Genomic DNA, 17,434 nt, shown 5'->3' on the forward strand with positions numbered 1-17,434 from the left:
CTCACATTGGCCACAGCACATTCAACAACACGGACATTTAAATTATGCCTTACTTTTCGAACCTTGAAGAAATGAACGACAAAAATAACACTTTTTACGTATCACAATTCTTACAAAATTAAAAATAATACAATTATTTTATATTTAACTTGTCAGAAGTTCTCTTATGTAATCGCAATGAACAGAAAACATAAATTGCATTTTAAAAAGTGAGACGGAAACTCTGGAATCCAAAATGAAGATAGTTTGAAGGAGAGGTTTCTGGGATACTAACTAGTCGAAGCGGGAAAGAAGAAAGTTGTGTTAAGGAAAATTTGAATTGTTTCATTCTTTAGCATTCATAACGGTAAGTATTTTTGTACGGGTGGGCAAGATTAATCATTATGAATCTGATTTCGATATAATTCGTGGCTATTAAGAGTTAGTATGCGGTTCGTTCTCAGCAGGCTTATCACGGTTGTTTGCTCTCATACAGTAGCAGTCTACTTCCAAGTTAAATGTCGGTAGTTTTTTATTTTAAAAGCAGACGTGTTTCTGTACGTTCGTAACGACTACGCATTTTATGCAATGTGCAATTTAAAACTGATCTACTGTTCTAAAATATGTGTAGTTTTTAAAAGCACATTAACACAGTAGTTTGATTAATTTTTTAAACAACATGTTTTTGCAGGGTGTTTTTCATGTTTTTCGATGAGCTATGTTGCTTTACTTCTGGATCATAATTTGCTTTATAAAATCCTCACGACTCGTGTTGAAACAATGCGTGCATTATTAGATGTCTTTTCTATGTTTCTTTCAACAGAAGCCATTATAGAAGGTGTCCCTACTCCCCCAAATGTAATATATACTGAAAATGAAAAATAGGGTTACCTCCCAGGATGTTAATGTCAAGTTGCAAGGTATTTTAGTATTTCTTAAACATACCATGGAGAAAAATGTCATTGAATATTGAGATTTTTGTGCAGATCACCAGAAAGTATTCTGTTTAACTTGTTTGCCTTAACCAAAACACACTGTTTGATATTGCATCAATACTTTGGCCAAGTTATTGTAGAAAATATATGAAGAAATATGCATAAGTAGACATGACACATAGAGTAACAAGTTTAAGTATTTGTTTTTAGTGTAGAGTCAAATTGAAGCCTAATGCTCACCCAGAGCTATTCTTTCGAAAGGATGTAGCTGCATGGTAACTTGAATCTGTTACTGTCCTAGGTTGGATTTGATTAAATTAGAAAAACACATTCTCCAAAATGTATTATAAGTCTGTTAAAGCATGACGAAATATATGATCCCCACAAATTCAAAGTGCAAATGGAGAAATGTGAAAAGTATTCTTATGTATGGGAAAAATATTTTCTAACGTTTCCCAATCTGGCATGTTTGAAACTTTGCAAGCGTATTAAACAGGTCATTACATTTCATTCACCTACTTTTCTTACCCTCTGACATGCTGTTATTCTGCTACTATTGGGAAATGTGGGTGTAATCTTTAAAATTGCTCTCCTATGTTTTTGTTTGAGCAAGAGCAACCTGAAAAACCCCTGATATCGTGTCCATTCTTTAACAGACTCAAAATCGATTGACAAAACAGAGCAGAACAAGGTGACATTAAAAAGTGTGCTGCAAACAGCAAATGGGTCTTCAGGACTGAAAACCAAACCTCTGGCTGGAAAACTATTTTATCTAGATCTGCCATTCAGTAAGACCACTGAGGCCTTGGAGAAAGACATTCAAAAGCTTGGTGGGGTAAGATATTTTTAAGTACAAATATGAATATTTTTGCATTATACTGTTTGTATTTTGTGTATCCACGTGTGCATAAATATGGAATATTAAGCATTATTCAGATTTAACAATGGATCTAAGCTGTTTTTGTTCTACCACTTTCAAAGTTATTACTTTTGTGACTGAACAAACCTAAACCTTTAGGACCACAGTTATTATAACTTTGGAAGTATTTGTCTTGAAAACTGAAGAAGTTAATTAGAAATGATAACGACACAAGCATGTTTGCATATGTGGAGGCTGTTTGTTGTTTTTTGAAAGATGCAAAGGTTTTGGTTTAGTAACCAAGTCTGACAAGATAGATTTTTCCAGACTGTCACAACACTTTATATATAAAAATGTTGTGACAGTCTGGTTTTAAATGTACTTCCCCTTACTTACCACTTGTATTTTCCTATTCGCACTGTTGATTCTGCCAGTGGCCGTAGGATCTATGTTATCTGTGAGGATTTTGAATGTTTTGAATGAAGAGTGAGATTTCTGTTTTCGAGGCTAAAACTATTTATTTTTGCCTGGCATTTCTTTGAACCTGATATGTGTCTGAATGGATTTCTTGCCACATTATCATAATTCCCTAATGGTTCTCTCACTTCAGTTTTCCTCTATCCTGGTTGCTTAGAAAGACTTGATTCCCTCTAGCAGTTATAACAAACTGAGTAAGGAAGCAGACATGAAATTGGGCTTTAAAGTGGTAATGCTGCTCTTATTAAGTCTACATTACATGTTACAGATGTATAACAGATTTATTTCATTTTAGACCATTGAGAGGTTCTTCAGCAAGGACATTCGATATCTTGTTTCCAATAAGAAAGAGGCAAAATTTGTGAAATCAGTTGGAAGAAATTCTCCTTTATCAAGCCCTGGCTCTCCCAATACCACTGGGAACAGCTCGCCTTGCCTCAGCAGCCGAAGAGGAAGCTGTAAAGTAAGCTCGCAGGATGCTGCAGACGTGAGTTTGTTATGAACTTTTCCTAACATTTTTTTTCATTCCTCTTAGCATTTCTGTGATTGTATAGTTACAATGCCCTTTTTGTGTGCAGGCAATAAAAAGCAGAGGGAAATCACTGGTGGAAAAAGTTGTCAAGGAACAGGTAAATATTCTGTCAAGTGTCTCCATCTACTGTAAGCAGGATTTTATATAGAATGTTGATATGTTCTGGGAGAGTGTTTCTACATTTCAGAACATTTGCTGCTGAAAATGTTGAAATAATTTTCATTTTATATATTTTACATGGTACATATCATATGAGGGTGATCAGTGCCATATAAGTTTTGTGCTAAAAAAAAGTATGAAAACATTCTTTTAATGTAACTAAGTAGTATGTTTTATTTGGATGTAAGACTTATTTGGGAATGTTCCTTATTAACTAGTTTTTCTTATAAACTTTGAAGATTTTAAAATAGAATTCCAAGCAAATAGTATTTTTCTTGCAATTAAACCGTTTTCATTTTTCCAGGAACTAATTCAGACCAACAGAATCTTGTCAAATGCTTTGGACTGGGGCGTCAAGATACTGTATATTGATGGTATCCTTTAAAAGTGCTATATATTGGTTGTTTTTTTTATTGCATATTCAAAAGTACAATTCTACTTTTGTGTTTGTTGCATGTCCTAGAGGGCCACAATCCAGCCTACAAAGCTTTGTGGGTCACCATTAAGAAATTAGTTTCTAAAGATTTATTACATACATTATTGAACAATTATGTTATTATGTTTCATTTCATATGAGCTTTAAAGTACTTAATTTAACTAATCATCTGCTTTAGTTTCTACAATATTTAGGAAATTATAAATGATTGAAATGTAATCTTTAATCTTTAATTTTGTTTCAGTTGGCCACCATTACATCTAAATAAATGCTTACAGTGTTAAGTGGCCATCACTAAGTGCTTTGTGAGGTTTGGTTTCTGTTTTTCAAATGTGTAGTAGGAAAGATAAATGCTAATATGAGCCTACTATTACTCCTTGACTGCAATATCAGATATATTGTCTTATATTGAAAAAAAGAAGAAGGATCTGCCTACTGACCAACCTAATTTACACACTTCAAAGGCAAAAAAGACAGTAAGTGTCTCTTCTTCCTGTGAAACATTTGGTTTTTATAACATTGTAGATTAAAGGGGTTGGTGAATGTCATTGTTTCATTGTAGATTACTTAAGTAAACTTAATAATAAAAAAGAACAGAACTTCAAATGAAAATTAATAAACTGGATTGAAGGCAGGAGAATGTGTTTAAGCATTAATTCCTTTTCTCTCATTTTTAAAAGGTCAGCAACGCTACAAATGCCAAAACCTCCGTTAAAAAAAATGAAGGTAAATTCAGTATCATTTCTGAACTACAGATTCTTGATAATTGTAGCAACTTGACTAACCTAGGTTTTAGTCTTAAACCCCCATTTTTCAGTTTAAGTTACTTTTGTAAAACTGATCTAAAAGAAAAATAAGTAATGAACACATCATCTCCTAATTTTAAAATGTCATCTTAAAAATGATCGATATGGATAAGCTGAAAATTATTTACTTAAAGGTAAATAGATTAGACTGCTTAATATCGCAGAAACAATAACAAAAGCATGATGGCAATTTCTGATGTATTTGTTGCTTAAATATTTTTAGATTACTTTGACTGTTAAAGTTTGATATTTAAAGGATTAAAAGGCTATTCTAATTTACTTGTAAATTGCAGGGTGTTAGGTGTACATGTAGTATAATGTACAGCTTTCCCTTTCAATGCAAGACAGCTCTCATTTTACATGGTCTATTATAATGTATATTTTGATTTTTCTTGTTAGTGTAATGCTTTTGTTTTAGTTCAGCTTGTGATATTTTTCTTTCAGTTGGGAATCTCAAAAAACCTTTTCTAAAAGTGGAAGATCAAAGCCGGTAAGAAAAAAATTGCTTTGATTTCAGTGTTCGAATATTCCTTAGTTATGTTAAAATTGCAGGCCATACCAAATGTTAGAAATTAAGGTAGAGATACATGGATTAGTGGAATTATATAAAAAATTAATTGAATTCAATATTGCTGATATGTGGTAGTTATAAAAAATTAAGTGTCAAGAGTATTATTGCTTTTACTCGAGTGTGTCTATATATATGCATGCGCTGCCCTCTAGAAGTATTGAGACAAAATTTATTTTGCTTTACAGTCGGGTAATCTGTACTATATATGTGATCATGAGATTATTGTGAATAAGTACAATATAATATTGGTTTTATTTTTTGGTTATTTCATTGCATTTGGTACTATTTGTGGTTAATTAATTGCATAGATTAGATAATGTGATCACAGGGTTGAACACCACTTTGTTGTAATACATATATGGAGAATCGCAGAGTTAAAATCTAGAAGTTTTACTTGGTCAATTAAATATTTTTTTCCCTAATAAAATCCTTAGTTGCTGCTTAGGATTCATCTTTAGGATTGCTGCTTAGTTGTGTCGGCTGTACGTTTTGACTCATTTCTTTTACATGATCAGAAAAATGTTTCTACAGTGCAGTCCATAAGTTTTTGGACAGTGACACCATTTTTGCTGTTTTGGCTCTGTACTCCAGCACATTGGAATAAAACAATGACTATGAGGTTAAGGTGCAGAATGTCACCTTTAATTCGAGGGGATTTACGTCTATATTGGGAAAACCATATAGGAATCACAGCCCTTTTTATACATAGTCCCCCTCATTTCATGATTGGACAATTACACAAAACAACAAAAATTGTGTCACTGTCCAAATACTTACGGACTGCACTGTATGTATATAAACTGCAGAATTAATGTTATTTCTGCCTTCATTAATTACATAGTGCTTAAAGAGCAGTGTCCTAGTACATCATTCCAAAATCCAACACTGACCGTGGACAGAAGTCTCCAAGTGTAAATAAGTTTATCATTTTAATTTAGGGATCAGTGTGACTTATATGACCATGAGTGACTTGTATTGTTTAACAAATATTTTTGTATTAAGTATTGTATTAAATATCTTTGTATTCAGACACTACAAACCAATCTACCTGTCACTACCAAACCTGCCAGAGCTCAACTTTTGCCTTCCTGCCCCTTGTTGTCCTTTTGAATCAGAGAAGACCAACAAAGACAGAGACGTGAAGAAACAAAGGGAACATGGGTGTGTATCCATTACTTTCTTTAGTCATTTTTTTGCACACTTGTAGGTAATAGTGAAGCAGTATAATACGGAGCACTGCAGAACAGCATAAAAGCAATAAATTAATTAAATCATAAGTATATAAGAGATGTTACAAAAGAGAGAAGGCAATTCAACCCATAGAGACAGATTGTAATTAGTAGCTAGTTAATCCCAGGATCTCACCCAGAAATTTCTTAAAATAATTCAAGAAACTGTTTCTATTACGTGGCTGGATAGCTTGTTTCATATTCCACCATGTCTTAAGGTAAAGAAGCTCTGGTATAAATGCACATAGGCTTAGTTTCCACATTAGTGCTTGTACACACAGCAGGCTAATACAGTATATTAGGACTTAATTGCAACATACAAATGTTATCTTTTTGTGTCCAGATAACGTACTAAAATGTGCATTGGAATATCAAAATATTGTTTGCTGCACTAGTTAATATGGTGTTTTACATCTTTACTACATGATATACCAGTTAAATGAAGGAAAAAATTAACGCCCGATGGTAAAAATCTACCTACAGCAGAAATGTAAGTAGTTGTTCTAAACAGTGTTTTCTTCATTTGTACCCAGCAACAAAGTCCAGAGACATATAGCAGATGAGGCAAACTGCACGAAGCAGTTAAAGGCCAAGCTTAGAGCACTGGACCTGAAAGAAAAGAAGAAGAGGGGATACTGTGAATGCTGTGTAGTGAAATACGAAAATCTTAAAGCTGTGAGTATTTTACCACTGAAGAGGCGTTATTTAAATAAGTATTATGTTTGTAAGCCTTTATGAAGGGTATTAATTTTTTTCTTTATCCGTTTCAGCATCTCAGTAGTGAACGTCATAAAGCATTTTCAACAAGTGATGAGTACTTTGTTGTTGATAAGGTTACCTCTGAGCTGGTGTGTGATTTCGTTGAAATCCAAAACGAAAAAGGGTAAGTACTCTCGAGTATTTCAGTGTGTATTTTTTGCAATATTCCAAATGTGGAGTAAAATTTTTGTATGGGCATTGCAGTTTTATATGGGTTCTATATGCAGTTTTTCATTGTAGTTTTGTATGGGCATTACAGTTTTATAGAAGAATTTCATGCGTGCATTGTTCTTCCTTCCCAGGGAGAGGTGCAGTTCTGCTACTTATAGCCATGCTTCTGCATCAGCCAAAACACTGGATCAAAGACGAAAAATGCATATTGATGTGGACAAATGTAGCAATATAGAGGAGGCATCAATTTTGTGGAACCATACAGCAGGTTTGTCTGCTTCTTGCAGTGTAGACAATACTGTCGCTGTCTGCAGGGCAGAGAAACTCTTGGTGAGTGAAAAGAGCACCCTTCAGAGAAAACAGAATGGAAGGAGTGTTCCAAATGATTGTGTTTTTGAGACACCACAGAATCTCAACAAACCTCACAGTCCCTCTGAAAAAGAGGGCAAAAACAAAACTACGGTGTGCCCAAACCTGCATTTGACCAGTGGATTTCAGAATGAAAGAAAAATGTTGGTTAATCTATCTACACCTTGTGCTGCTAAAATCTCTGAAGCCAGTATAAGTGTTTGTACCATTGAACTGAATCTAGGGAATGGTGTTGGGCAGAAGATTGGCAAAAGAACTATTGGAGAAAGCACTCTTGGGCAAAGCCAGACGGAGGATAACCTGCTTGGAATTCCAGCTAAAAGTCAGAAGATTGCTTCTTCTCAGCTTGATGTCCCAGAGTCTGTGGAATCTGAATTATTTTGTAATTCAAATTTGAATAATTTGATTATTCCAGACAAAGGTGCAGATAACACAGATCACTATCTAAGCAGAACACACTCTTCACCTGTTGGGAAATTACAGAGGAAAGTAAAACCATTCAGAAGAACTAGAAGAGCGAGTGAGAGAGAAACTCTTCAAGAACACAGTAAACAAAATGACGTGGAGTTGAGTCCACCTTTGCACAATTTGTGGCAGCTCTTTCAATCGAGTGAAAACGTGGACTGGGAATTTCTAGGGTTTCCAGATTGCAGTGGCTGACGCATCTGGTGCTGGACCATTCAGCTCAGCCATTTTTGCTATTTCATCAATCGACTTGGAGTTCTTTATGTTTTTCGTTTTTTATTTTAAGTACACAATTCACACTTATAGTAATTGTTGGGTCTAAACTATAATATTACTTCTCAGTAGTTCATTTTAAAATGTCTTTAAGAGCATATTAAAGCCAAACTAGCTTTGGTTTGCCTCAGAAATGTAATTAAACATTCCATTGAAATTTCAACAAATATGTAATGGCTTTGTTTTTAAGAGACATGTTAGAAAGGATTCGGGTGGAATAATAAACATCACCTAAAAGTTTTACTATGTTTACAATACTAACATTGCATTTTTGGGGTTTACATAAAATATTGGCAAAGTTGTCCACATCTGTGCATTCTGCTTATTGATCTTGAATTTATTTGTAGTATTTGGAAAGACTGATACTTTTACCAAGTCCATTGAAGTGTGGAGTAGCAATTTATTTTAAATGAAAAGGTGTTTGTATATATAAATTGTACTTAATGTTATTTTTAATTTCTTTCTGGTGTGTACATATGTATTGTAAATTAAAACCTTGTGTATCTAAATGTATGTTTAATTGCTTGTTAAATATAAATATCATGCCTCTAGGACAATAGCTTATCTATCCTTACCATTTTGTTTGTCATTTCTTGTATTATGATGTACACTTCATACATGACACAAATGAGATGGGTAGTTTTGGTGATACACAGATTGCCATTAATCAGAGCATTTTGTTATAAATCTGCTCAGCAGTTGAAACAGCTTAATTGAATATATACAAAAAAGACCAGTGTGAAAGAATAGTAGACTACCATTTTACAGAGTATTACACTCATGTAAGCTATGGCCAAGTTAAGTACTGTCAGTGTTACTTCCCTGCTAGGATGTACTGTACCATAGTAGTATAAATACTTACAGCCAATATCAACACTCTAGGCCTTTCAGTTAAGAGTCTTTAGGATGAGGTTGTGAAAGGATCCTGGTACATCAGTCTTTCGGTGTGCTATAGAGAAAGCATTAGCAAAACCAGTTAATTATATCAATCAGTCTTCAGGGTCTTTTGTTTTCTGCCACTAATAGCAGGACTGTTTCTATTCGACTGGTCTCTTTAACAAACTTGCTTAACCTTTTGGAAAACACGTCAAAGACTTTGTTGGCACTACACCGAACTTTCACAAGTGCTCATCGTTCTGAGATTTTTTTTACTGGATCACCCTTTTACCTCGCAACAACTTGTGCTCCTGGTGTTTGATGATAACAAATGCTCGAAATTCAGGATCTGAAAGGAAGCCTGTTTGCTTCATGTAACAGGTACTCAATCGTTTGCGTCTGCAGGTTGCCATGAGAAGCTGCCCTATCTTCCTGTCCCTTCACCATTCAAATCTTGAGGGGGTCTGTCTCATCCATATATAACTGCTCTCCTTGTCACTTTCCCCTGCCACTTCTTTCTCTTCTCTCCTCTCTCCTCTTCCGTCTCTTTTATAGGATAGAATTTGAAAGCCTGTAGTATGTAATTCCTGAGTGGTAGCAAATTTGGTATTTATTTTCCTTATAAAAACGAGGCACATAGACCAATCAATTATAATCAGATTTTTGATTGACTCACATTTATTCAAGGTGTGACTGGCTCCCATTTGTAGAGGTGTGGAGAATGCTCTGTGATAGCTACTCTAGGAGTATTCCAATATCCCCTTGAAACTTAATGTCTTTTTTCCATGTGTATATGTGCTAATAGTACAGCTGGATTACTCTGGGTTACTTTGTTCGGCTCCAAGAACCATCTCATCCTGGTCTGAGGCATTTTTATTTACAAAGTGTGTTCAAATAGACCACTTCCCTGATTACTTGTCTTCCTTTTTTGTTCTGATTTGTATTTGTGATCATATATTAGATTCTAAATGTAATCATTTAACCTTATTTCACTATAAAACACCTAAACTGCCTGTCACTTTAAAAATACAGTGAAACTGGTTTAAAGAAATGCAATGTAACTAGTAGGCAGGTGTCTTTTGTGGCAAGGTGGAGACTTTGCTTTTACTAACGTTGCCACATAAATTATTTAAACACCTCACAGCACTGTCCACATAGCTTTTTGCTTTTACATTACTACTTCAAACAGATGCAGATGAGGGAAAATGGAAAATGTCACTGCAAGCGATGACATCATTAATTACACTCCAGGAGATGAGCTGCAACTTCAATGCAGCCATTAGAGAGAGGCAAAGACCCACTAACAGGGCATCAGTGAACAAACAGAATTGGTAATGAAGACTCAAACACCCTGAAAGAAAAAGCATTGATTACAATACTTTAAATGTTGTTTTATGACCCAGTTTTTGCCTTTCATTTTTTTAACCGTTGATATGGCTCTAAATTATCTTTTTGCATGCTATCTAATGCATTTTAAGCTTCACCAGCCAGAACCAGCCATATTTTATTTGACTGTTTTTGATCTCATGTTGCATGATTGCATCATAGATACTCATTTCAATGAGCTTTTAAAGGGACTACGTCTATCTTGTATTCTGACTGGCTGGCTGCTGGAGGAGACACCACGCCCTCTCCAAACGGACTAGCGGCGAGAGAACCACAGACAAACTAGAGGTGGTCTCCAGTAATTGGTCTGCTGGGGAAAAGGGATTCCTGATATGCTGGTGTTCAGACCCGTGCTGCAGGGCGTATTGTGTTTTCCAAGGGCAAAATCAGTGTAGAAGATTGGCCGATATGAAATCACTGAAAAAAACCTGAGAAACAAACTGTAACACATCACACATCACACAGTATGCAGCACAGTACATGCTTTTAAAAAAATTTAACTCTTAGTAAAAAGCTAATGTCAGAAGTTGAGCTGTGTATAGAAGACCTGCTCAACATGCTGCCCTCCCAGAGTGCATTGCAGTACTTGCCGGTACCTTAATTGTTATTTGGATCCTCATAATTACAAATTTATCCAATGATGTGCTTGTTGTTGCACAATTCTGGAATAGATGCAAGTCTGATTGCCGTGGTTTATTAAATCACGACTGAAAATTATTTATTACAGTGCTGCAGCTGTGCCCCTTGCCGCAGTTTCTGCAGAGGTCACAGTGGACTGGTGGCAAAGTAAGCTTGTTTGTTAGCCTTAAATGTGTTCATCTGAGAGAAATTCTCTTTCTTAGTCCAATGGTATGAGCTTGTTTCTTCTTTTTTTAGTTATTTAAAAAAGCATCCATAACTACAACCCTTGTAACAGGGCTAATTTCAGCACATCACTGTATTCATCAGTCTCTTTCAAGCTTTCTTCTCTTTTTTCCATGGTGTGCTGCAATAGTTTCTTGGATACAAAAACAATCTATTCATTGCAATCATTTTGCAGAGCCTTGATACCGTATGCCTTACGAAAACTCACAGAGGCACTCACTCTTGGTGGGTCTTTGGTTCCAGTTCTTGAGTCTTCGTCCAACATGGATGCTTCCTGTTCCTCACTACTGCTGCCGAGGCCTTCGAGTTAGTGGAGAGATGGGCCTTGAATGCCTTAGCTACTTCCCATTATGGTGATTCCCATGATTGCGTCTGCTTCTCCGAGTCATTCCTGCAGCATGGTTAAAATGGTCCTAGGTTAGTCAGTATTCTTGGATATTTTAGATTTAGAACGTAATAAATTTTCAACTTCAATAAAACTTGAAGATTAACCGATTCAATGTATAACAGAAAGACGTAAGATGTAATTGGATTATTTAAATTAAATGGTCCAACAGTAAACATCTTTATGTAAATAAGTATGTGAACCCTTACTGACTTACTGAGTGGTGCGGTGACTCCATATAAACTGACAGTCCCTATTGGGCCATGTACTTCGCCACTGAAACTCCTGGGTTCTTTCTGGGATTAAAAGCACTGGTGAGTGCTGGGCCGCTCTGTGGCTAAGGATCTGCGCCTGTGGCTGGAAGGTTGTCGGTTTGTATCCCGTGACTGGCAGAGGAATCCTGCTTTGTTGGGCCCTGAGCAAGGCCCTTAACCCCAGCTGCTCCAGGGGTGCTGCTGCGCTGTGCTTTTTAGTTTCAGACCCTGCGCTCTGACCCCAAACTTCTCTCCCTGTCTGAGTGTCTCATGGAGAGCAAACTGGGGTATGTGAAAAGAGAAATTCCTAATACAAGAATATGTATATGGCCAATAAATTGATCTTATCTTACTTTCAGTAACTGGTGGCACCTCCTTGGATGGCAATGACTTCAACTACACTTTTCTTGTGACAGTTCATCAGTCTCTTGCATCGACGTTTATTATTTTAGCCCATTTTTCCTTACAGAGTAAGTTCGTCGATGACATTTGAGGGTTTCCTGACATGAACAGCTTGTTTCACATCCTGCCATAACATTTCAAAGGGGTTCAGGTCCATCTTTGACTTAACTAATTCACAGTTCAAAATTTCTTCCTCTACCATTCTGTTGTAGATCTGATTGCATGTTTAGGGTCATTGTCTTGCTGCATGATCCACTTTTCTCCTCCAGATTTGCAGATAAACCATCTTGTTTTATAATCATTGAGAGCTTCCACTGTAGGAAACCAGTACTTGATTTTCACCACACAAAACATATCAAAATTTCAAACTTTAACTTTTGTCCAGAGAATATTCTTCCAGTGGTCTTGTGTATTGTCTAGGTGCTCTTTGGTGAACTTGAGTGTAACAGATATGTTCTTTTTGGAGAGCAATTGTTTCTTCCTGTCTGTCCTCAGATGAAACCCATTTAATTTCATCTTGTTTTTCCTGATGGTTGAGAAATGTACACTAGTGTTAGTTGCAGCAATAGAGGTCTGTGGATCCTTTGATGTGACTCTTGGGTTCTTCGTGATTTTCCAGGTTGCTCTTGGGGAGATCCTGGCAGGGTGACTGTTTTTGGGTAGATTCATTGTGATCAGCTCTATCCAGACTAATGAGCATCAACTACTCTTCTCCTGAGAATTATTTTAATTGTGGTAAGACATGTATTCACTAACCTGTATGCCTGTATGATGAAGACCTGAATCACATAGGGTCTGACCATTATTTTGGACAGGACTTTCCCAACCACTTATTTACTTATTCCCCAGTTATTTATCCATCCATTCATCCATCTTCTTACTGCCTTATCCAATTCAGGGTCGGAGGGCAGCCAGAGTCTATCCTGGTAAGCAACAGGCACAATGCAGGACATACCCTAGATGGGGGTCCTCACTCAGGGGACACTTGTCTCAGGAGCTTACAAGTAAGTCTTTGGGCTGTGGGAGGAAACTGGACACCCAGGTGAACACGGCAAAAACACAGAGAGCACCCCAGGAATTGAACGCAGGGCCCTATATCTGCAAAACAGTATGCTTACCACTGCACTAACATGCCAAGGATTAACTACCTGATTCTAATTACCAAATTAATTCTGCTAAATCAACTAGGGTTACACTTATTTCACATAAACGGGTTCGAAATTATTCGTTTCTCCTCGATTAACTTAAAAGCACATAAACCCCTTTACATTTATATTTATATTTTTATGAAGAGATTATTGTTCATGAATCACCAACTCACAACCCAACAGCTAGACAGGCTGAATGCCCTCTTGTCGCTTTCTATTTTGCCGTTCGTATTTAATTTGTTTCTGAATAAAAAAAAAAGTTTTCGTCTCGTATAAGTACGTAGAATTAATTTTAAAACCACAGTATAAAATGAAGACTACCAACTGTAAGTCATTAATTACGTAGCGATCAATCCGAATAATTCAGAAAATGTGTTCAGAAGAAGTAAATTTAGGTTCTCATGCTCGTTTTTTATGTTGCAGTCTGCAACAACCTTTATGAAAAGAGGTTTTGTATTTTCTAACTGATTTTTTTTTATCGTCATTTGTTTTGTGGTGTTACACACTACAGCTCCCGGCAATCCTTTTCGGTCCCTGTGATCCTGCTTCATGTATATGTATAAGGCGCTTCTGCAGTGAGCTGGATATTGGTGTTTTTTAAGGAGGTGGCTCTGTGTTTCGCTGAGGCTGAAAAGCGTTCAAATGCACTTGGCGTTTTAACCAGCATCCCAATGCAGAGGCTGCAATGAACATCCTAATGGCAACCAGCAAGAGGGAATGCGCTATTAACCAGACAACCAGAGAGCGGTCGCGGATGTGTTTTGCTCAGATTTTGCTTTAAAACAAAGGAAAACCCCGAAATCTTTTTTTGGATTATCGTCTGAAGAAAGTCGTATTATGATGTTTCCTCACTGTAGGATTTTTCTGTTCATCTGTGGAGCAATGTACCTTGTCCATTCCAGCAATCCCACCAGGCGAATAGGTAACCTGCATTTATTTTTACGTTGTTAAATATGGTGGAAATGTTATGGTCAGTAAAAATTGTAAAACAAATTGACTGGCGTGATAGGTGTGTAGGGTGGGAAAATAAGAGTGTGGCCCTTTTTTGTCCAGTTGGAAATAGTCGAAACAGAATTTCCGTTGTAAACAACTTTAAAATTCGCATGTCTATGAAAGAAATGCCTTCTGTTGTTAAATCATTGCCTTTTCTAAAAATAGGGTAGGTTATGTACAGTACTCTATTTCTTCTAACATCTTTTTATATTGTTTCTGTACAATATGTGTATGTGCAGTGCCGATGTGCCTACGAGGTTGCAGATTACGATAATTGTTTTTTTCTTCTTCTTTTATTAAGGAGATGCCTTATTAAATGGGAAGGCTGGTCGGAATGATAGCAGGTTCCTCGTAAAGGAGAATACCGTACCGCTCCGATTAATTTACCGCATGAACAACGACAGCCAAGCCACTCACCACGTACTGAATACCAGGATAAAAACAAGTTCAGACATTAAACAGGTACAGTACATTTATTCTCAAGAACTCTGTGGTGTTTGAATTGAGAGAAATTAGATAACGGAGGACTTCAGCTGCCTGTTGCCCTTGGAAACGTTTTACCATACAAACGTTGGTCATGTCTTCAGTTCCCGTTATTAAAAACCGTGCAGCGCCGGTGTGACGCTATTGTGTGGCGTTAGTTTAAAATTCACATAAATACAACCCACTCCTACATACCAACAAGGGTTTTTTCAAAACAAAAACAGATTTATATTTATCACTCGTTATCCAAATAGCGGTTTCATGATGGTTGAATTAATATATTTACCAAGTGTAATACTAGAAATAACGAAAGAGTAAGCAGCATTGAATATCACGGAAAAAGGGCTTTTTTTACCGTTTTTGAATACTGTATGTGTACGGCAAGGGTGCTCAATCTGCAATAGAATAAAGTGATGTAATCATTTAATTTTAGCTTTTAAATGTAAACAAATAGTAGATACAACAGCAGAAAAAAATTGTATCCACAGCTCTGTATTTTTTATTTTCCATGTATATTTCTATCAAGTTCATGTTCCTTATTTCCCCAAAAACATTCACTTTGCATACAGCGTATAATAACATTTTACATAACAAAAGAATTAATTTCAACAAATAACTTAGTTCACGTTTTCCATAGAAATTAGAAATAGAAACCTTTTGCATTCCTGTGTTCCTTGTGAGTGAAAATGAAAATGTTTTCAGTACAGCTTAACCTTTTATCCATATTGTTCCGTTATGAAATAGAAAACGATCTTGTCTCCGAGTAAAAAGTTGTAAAATAAAAGCCGGTAGCAATGCAGTCCTAGAAATTGCAATACAATATTACAAAATCAGTAGCCTTTAGGAGACGCTGTAGCAAGACCACTGTATTGTTTTTTTTTTAAAAAATACATCGTTAATATTTATGGTTGCCTTTTAATGCGACATCACATAAATATTCATTTCATTTTTGAATTTCCGAAAAGGAATTGTGTGTAACATTAACTACGTTTAATGCTTTAAAACCAAGTAAAGAAATAAATAAAAATCAGCTGATTAGTGTCTGGGACTATGACATTGATAAAAGAAAACAGCGCCTTGAAACACATTGTTGAAACTTTATACTGTACTTCTGTTTCCCCTAATCATTTGTATGGCAAATACGTAAGACTCTTAAAAAACTTGTATATATTGTATATTTCCATAGATATAAAAGTTAAGTTAAATTGTGTGGAGGTGAAAAACAGCTGTCTTGATATCAAGGAGATTGCAGTTGCTAAAAACACCTCGATTTGATATACAAACAGATCAGTTACACATGCAAACATGTTGATAAAATTAATTTCTTCCTTTTTTATACATTGGAAAGTAAAGATTTGGTAAAGAGGTATACTTCGGCATGATAGCCTGATTTGTGTGTGTCTGTGTTTTTAAATGACTTATTCATTTGCAATTGTAAGTGTTCATTAGGATTAACGTGCTGTATGTACAGTGGAATCGCCACCTCAGAACTGTGAAGTCTTTTGCTTTCTTTTTCTAAGCTAATGGCAGTGAGAGACAGAGCTGCATCTTTTCCTAAGCAGCTACCTGCTCTGAACTGATGAGTGTTTGCATGGAGGTGAATATTTTCCTTTTGAAGAACAGTGACTTGGATGAATTGTTGCAGTTTTTTGGGGGGTATCTACCTTCTGTGCCAAGGTGGAAAGAAAGGTAGAGCTTCATAATCTTTTAATTGTCTCACCTCTATTGTATGTACTAAGATATATGTAGTGCACCTAATGGTTGATTTTCTTACCTTTGTCCAAGCAGTGCCTTTATACATGCCCTCACTAGGACAGAAGAACTGCAGACAAGGAAAGCTGATGCTGGCCTTAGCAATGTACTGTATAAGTGATCTTTTGCTTTTCATTAGGTCAAATGTTGCACCCTTTCCTTAGGTCACCCTTTTCTGTATTTACGTAATAGAATCTAAAATAAAACAAAGAACATGGTGGGCCTCCCTTTAAAATGGTAGGCATCTGTGTACTGTATGTGTGGCAAGAAATTGGATTTCATGATCTGGAGACTATTGGAATTCTCGTAGTGTTGATCAAGCTAATTGTGGATAATGGATGTTTGAGAGGATTCAGTCTAGACAGAAGAAATTGGAAGGTTATCAGTGCAAAATCTGCAGCTGGACAACTTGCTGACCAGGATGCAATGCTTCGTGTTACAGAATAAAATAGAATACTCTTAAGGCTTAAAAATCTACTGTATTAATGGGCACTGCTTAACGATATTTCAGCTTGAGGTCTCACTATGGCTTCAGATCCATTAACAACTGTTCCTTCAAGGTAGTTTTAATTAATTTAATTATTTAATGTATTGGGCACAGTGCTTTGGGATTTGTAAAAAAGTAATTAGCATTTGTCAGTCAATTAAAAAATTGAAAACTATCTGATTGTATCTACAGGAACATTTGAATTATTGAATTGTTTTACGGATGGTTGTGTAACAAGGGAGTTTGTCCAAGAGACTCCTGAATGTGTACAATCTATCCACGAAAAAGGCTGGGGTGTGTCGTATTGGCCTAAGCTAAGAAAGAAGTTATATAGCTCACTGCTTGGTAATGGCTTAGGCTTATTTGGTGAAAAATGAGCCGTAA

At 36.0% G+C, this 17,434-nt stretch overlaps 2 protein-coding genes and 1 long non-coding RNA gene across 6 annotated transcripts in view; 2 read left to right on the plus strand and 1 right to left on the minus strand.

Annotated features, from left to right (window-relative positions):
• Positions 1-206: 206 nt before the first annotated feature.
• Positions 207-8,577, plus strand: dbf4 (DBF4-CDC7 kinase regulatory subunit). The gene is made up of 13 exons (XM_088600643.1): positions 207-346; positions 803-899; positions 1,571-1,749; positions 2,546-2,737; positions 2,829-2,879; positions 3,246-3,315; positions 3,771-3,853; positions 4,058-4,103; positions 4,628-4,673; positions 5,784-5,915; positions 6,517-6,658; positions 6,754-6,866; positions 7,045-8,577. The coding sequence occupies exons 2-13, from the start codon at positions 854-856 to the stop codon at positions 7,940-7,942; spliced, it is 1,998 nt and encodes a 665-aa protein (XP_088456769.1). The 5' UTR covers positions 207-346; positions 803-853; the 3' UTR covers positions 7,943-8,577.
• LOC148650952 (uncharacterized) lies at positions 6,385-15,537 on the minus strand. 2 transcript variants are annotated; one of them, XR_015925618.1, is made up of 4 exons: positions 15,466-15,537; positions 12,944-13,143; positions 8,883-8,969; positions 6,385-6,592 (listed from the first exon to the last, which is right to left on the minus strand). It is a non-coding gene; the product is annotated as an uncharacterized LOC148650952 (long non-coding RNA). The 2 variants fall into 2 exon arrangements; XR_015925619.1 differs by lacking the exons at positions 12,944-13,143; positions 15,466-15,537 and adding an exon at positions 11,367-11,531.
• The window catches only part of adam22 (ADAM metallopeptidase domain 22), an 85,467-nt gene continuing 81,926 nt past the window's right edge, over positions 13,894-17,434 (plus strand). Inside the window, exons 1-2 of one of the 3 annotated variants that reach the window (XM_088600639.1) lie at positions 13,894-14,257; positions 14,630-14,790. In XM_088600639.1, the coding sequence (XP_088456765.1) occupies positions 14,173-14,257; positions 14,630-14,790 (246 nt within the window). In that variant the 5' untranslated portion in view covers positions 13,894-14,172. The remainder of the gene's footprint in view (positions 14,258-14,629; positions 14,791-17,434) is intronic. The other 2 variants (XM_088600641.1, XM_088600640.1) reach the window with 2 other exon arrangements.

This window comes from Lepisosteus platostomus, chromosome 12 (genome assembly GCF_059453375.1).
Source record: "Lepisosteus platostomus isolate fLepPlt1 chromosome 12, fLepPlt1.hap1, whole genome shotgun sequence".
NCBI classification, from domain to species: Eukaryota; Metazoa; Chordata; class Actinopteri; order Semionotiformes; family Lepisosteidae; genus Lepisosteus; species Lepisosteus platostomus.

Excerpts from the sequence above, each read along its gene's own strand:
- dbf4 (XM_088600643.1), top strand. The coding sequence starts at position 854 with ATGAAAAATAGGGTTACCTCCCAGGATGTTAATGTCAAGTTGCAAG. Across the intron at positions 3,316-3,770 it reads CAAGATACTGTATATTGATG|ATATATTGTCTTATATTGAA; the intron begins GTATCCTTTAAA and ends CTGCAATATCAG. Across the intron at positions 6,867-7,044 it reads GAAATCCAAAACGAAAAAGG|GGAGAGGTGCAGTTCTGCTA; the intron begins GTAAGTACTCTC and ends CTTCCTTCCCAG.